At 47.4% G+C, this 2,373-nt stretch overlaps 1 protein-coding gene across 1 annotated transcript in view; it reads left to right on the top strand.

The window, feature by feature from the left end:
• The window catches only part of DEPTOR (DEP domain containing MTOR-interacting protein), a 107,318-nt gene that overhangs the window by 102,995 nt on the left and 1,950 nt on the right, over positions 1 to 2,373 (top strand). Inside the window, exon 8 of the mRNA XM_010846236.1 lies at positions 2,346 to 2,373. Coding sequence (XP_010844538.1) covers positions 2,346 to 2,373 — 28 coding nt within the window. The remainder of the gene's footprint in view (positions 1 to 2,345) is intronic.

Below are 2,373 nucleotides of genomic sequence, written 5' to 3'. Positions count from 1 at the left end.
CAATTCGTTAGCACTCAGCTTTCTTCACAGTCCAACTCTCACATCCATGCATGACCACAGGAAAAACCATAGCCTTGACTAGACGGACCTTTGTTGGCAAAGTGATGTCTCTGATTTTTAATATGCTGTCTAGGTTGGTCATAACTTTTCTTCTGAGAAGCAAGCGTCTACGTTACACTAGCACTAAATTGTCCTGCAAATTAGTCGTAGTTTGCTTCGGGATGTACTCTGACCTGCTCACATGACCATATTCTGACTTCAACCATGGTTGAGAACCGCTGATTCTGTACAAGATGTGCTCTGGGGGAAAAAAAAGTGCCCTGAATTCACGACACAGGTTTGTGGAAACGGGAATAGAGAAACAGCGATTATTCTCCTTGTATAGAACAGCACCGTAGTTTGTAAGTTGAGTGGAGGAGACAGAGGTTTATGACAACAGCCCGTGTCTATTGAGTAAATAAACACTGTTCTTGCCACTCTGTACAATGCATTTGGTTTTGCATATGACCTTGAAAAAAGATATTTTAAAAGGAAAAGAAGTTAATTGAAGCCACTATTGGTATAGGGCTTGATATTTGCAAAGCAATTTAAAATTCATTCATTTGAACCTGTGAAGATAGTATTTTTACCCAACTGTGTCTCATAAATGATGTCACGGAGGCCTAGAGGAAGACAAATGCCTTTATTAAGATCATCCAGAAAAGGATGTCATATCTTAAATGTAAATATGAAATACAACGTGTAAAATACTGTATTAGTGAGTCTAAAGATACCTATACCTTAGATAAATCAAAATTGGAACACAGTAAAGGGCAGCTGTGTGTCTGGAATCCAGGTCCTGGGTCTTTTCCACAGATACCCAGCTGCCCTTTACTGTGTTCCAATTTTGATTTATCTAAGGTATAGTATCTTTAGACTAATACAGTATTTTATGCATTGTATTTCATGTTTGCACTTAAGACATGACGTACACCTTACATTCTGTGTTGTTTACGCTTCATATTTGTTACCTTTGTTCATAAGTGTTCGACTTTCCATTGATCCTACCCACTCGGAAAACAATAAAAGGAAACTGATTTCAGGTGTTCTAGTATTTTCACGTTCTTTGTGGCATCAACACGCATAATGGTAATTGAGAGCAGGTGTGCACCTTCATGGGCTTCCCGGGTGGCCCTAGTGGTAAAGCGCTCACCTGCAGGAGGTACGAGTTCAGTCCCCAGGTCAGGAAGACCCCCTGGAGGAGGGCACGGCAGCCCACTCCAGTGTTCTTGCCTGGAGACTCCCATGGGCAGAGGAGCCTGGCGGGCTGCAGTTCACGGGGTCGAGAAGAGTTGGAAATGACTGAGCGACTTTCAGCTTCAGCTTAACAAGTTCTGGTGAAAGTTAGACATGATTAGACTTTTGCATTAGACAGGATAACGCCTCTCAGCAGCTGCAGCTTGTATTCCCTCAGGAAGGGGGGGTTCGAGCCTGAGGTTAACACCCACGGTAACAAATTCTTTTATTCCTCAATCTCAGGTGTCCCTGATGGTCCGGTGGTTAAGACTCTGTGTTCTCACGCAAAGGGCTCTGGTTTCGATCCCTGGTTGGGGAGCTAAGATCCCATGTGCTGTGCAGTGTGGCAAAAAAAAAAAAAAAAAGCTTAGTTTATTGTTTAATTTTTATTGGAGTGTAGTTGACTTACAGTGTTGTGTCCGTCTGCTGTACCACGTGAGGTGGGTGTACATAGTGATACAGCAGCTCTTTTTTAGGTTCTTTCCCCATATGAAGTCAGTACAGAGTATTGAGCAGAGTTCCCTGTGCTACGCACTTACCTATTTTATATGTATCATTGTGCCACGGAGCTTCAGTCGTGTCTGACCCTTTGTGGCCCATGAACTGTAGCCCACCAGGCTCCTCTGCCCAGGGGCTTCTCCAGGCAAGAACACTGGAGTGGGTTGCCTCCTCCTGCAGGGGGTCTTCCCGACCCAGGGATGCAACCCCAGTCTCCTGCGGCTCCCGCGCTGGCGGGCAGGTTCTTTACCACTAGCGCGGCTGGGGAAGCCCCGTGTTCAGTGCCGTGTGGCCGTCCGTCCCAACCTCCCACTTCACCCCCCACCCCTCACCCCCTGGTAACCGAAGTCTGTTTTCTACACCTGTGACTCCGCTGCTGCTTTGGAGGTAAGCTCTTCTGCGCCTTTTTTAGGCCCCGCACGTGGGCGACACCGCGTCCGTTTGCCTCTCCCATCTGACTTGCTTGGCCCCGTGTGACAGTCTCCGGTCCGTCCGCGTCGCGGTAACGGAAGCGCCGCGCCCTCGCCTGGGCCGCCGCGGGATTCAAGAGGTGCTTTCTCTCTGCCCTCCAGGTCTGTCAGCTCGTCGTCTCTGTGAACG

Source organism: Bison bison, unplaced genomic scaffold (assembly GCF_000754665.1).
Source record: "Bison bison bison isolate TAMUID 2011002044 unplaced genomic scaffold, Bison_UMD1.0 scf7180017864233, whole genome shotgun sequence".
Taxonomy (NCBI): Eukaryota; Metazoa; Chordata; class Mammalia; order Artiodactyla; family Bovidae; genus Bison; species Bison bison.
Note: the sequence above shows the minus strand (reverse complement) of the source record. Positions and strands in the feature narration are given on the sequence as shown.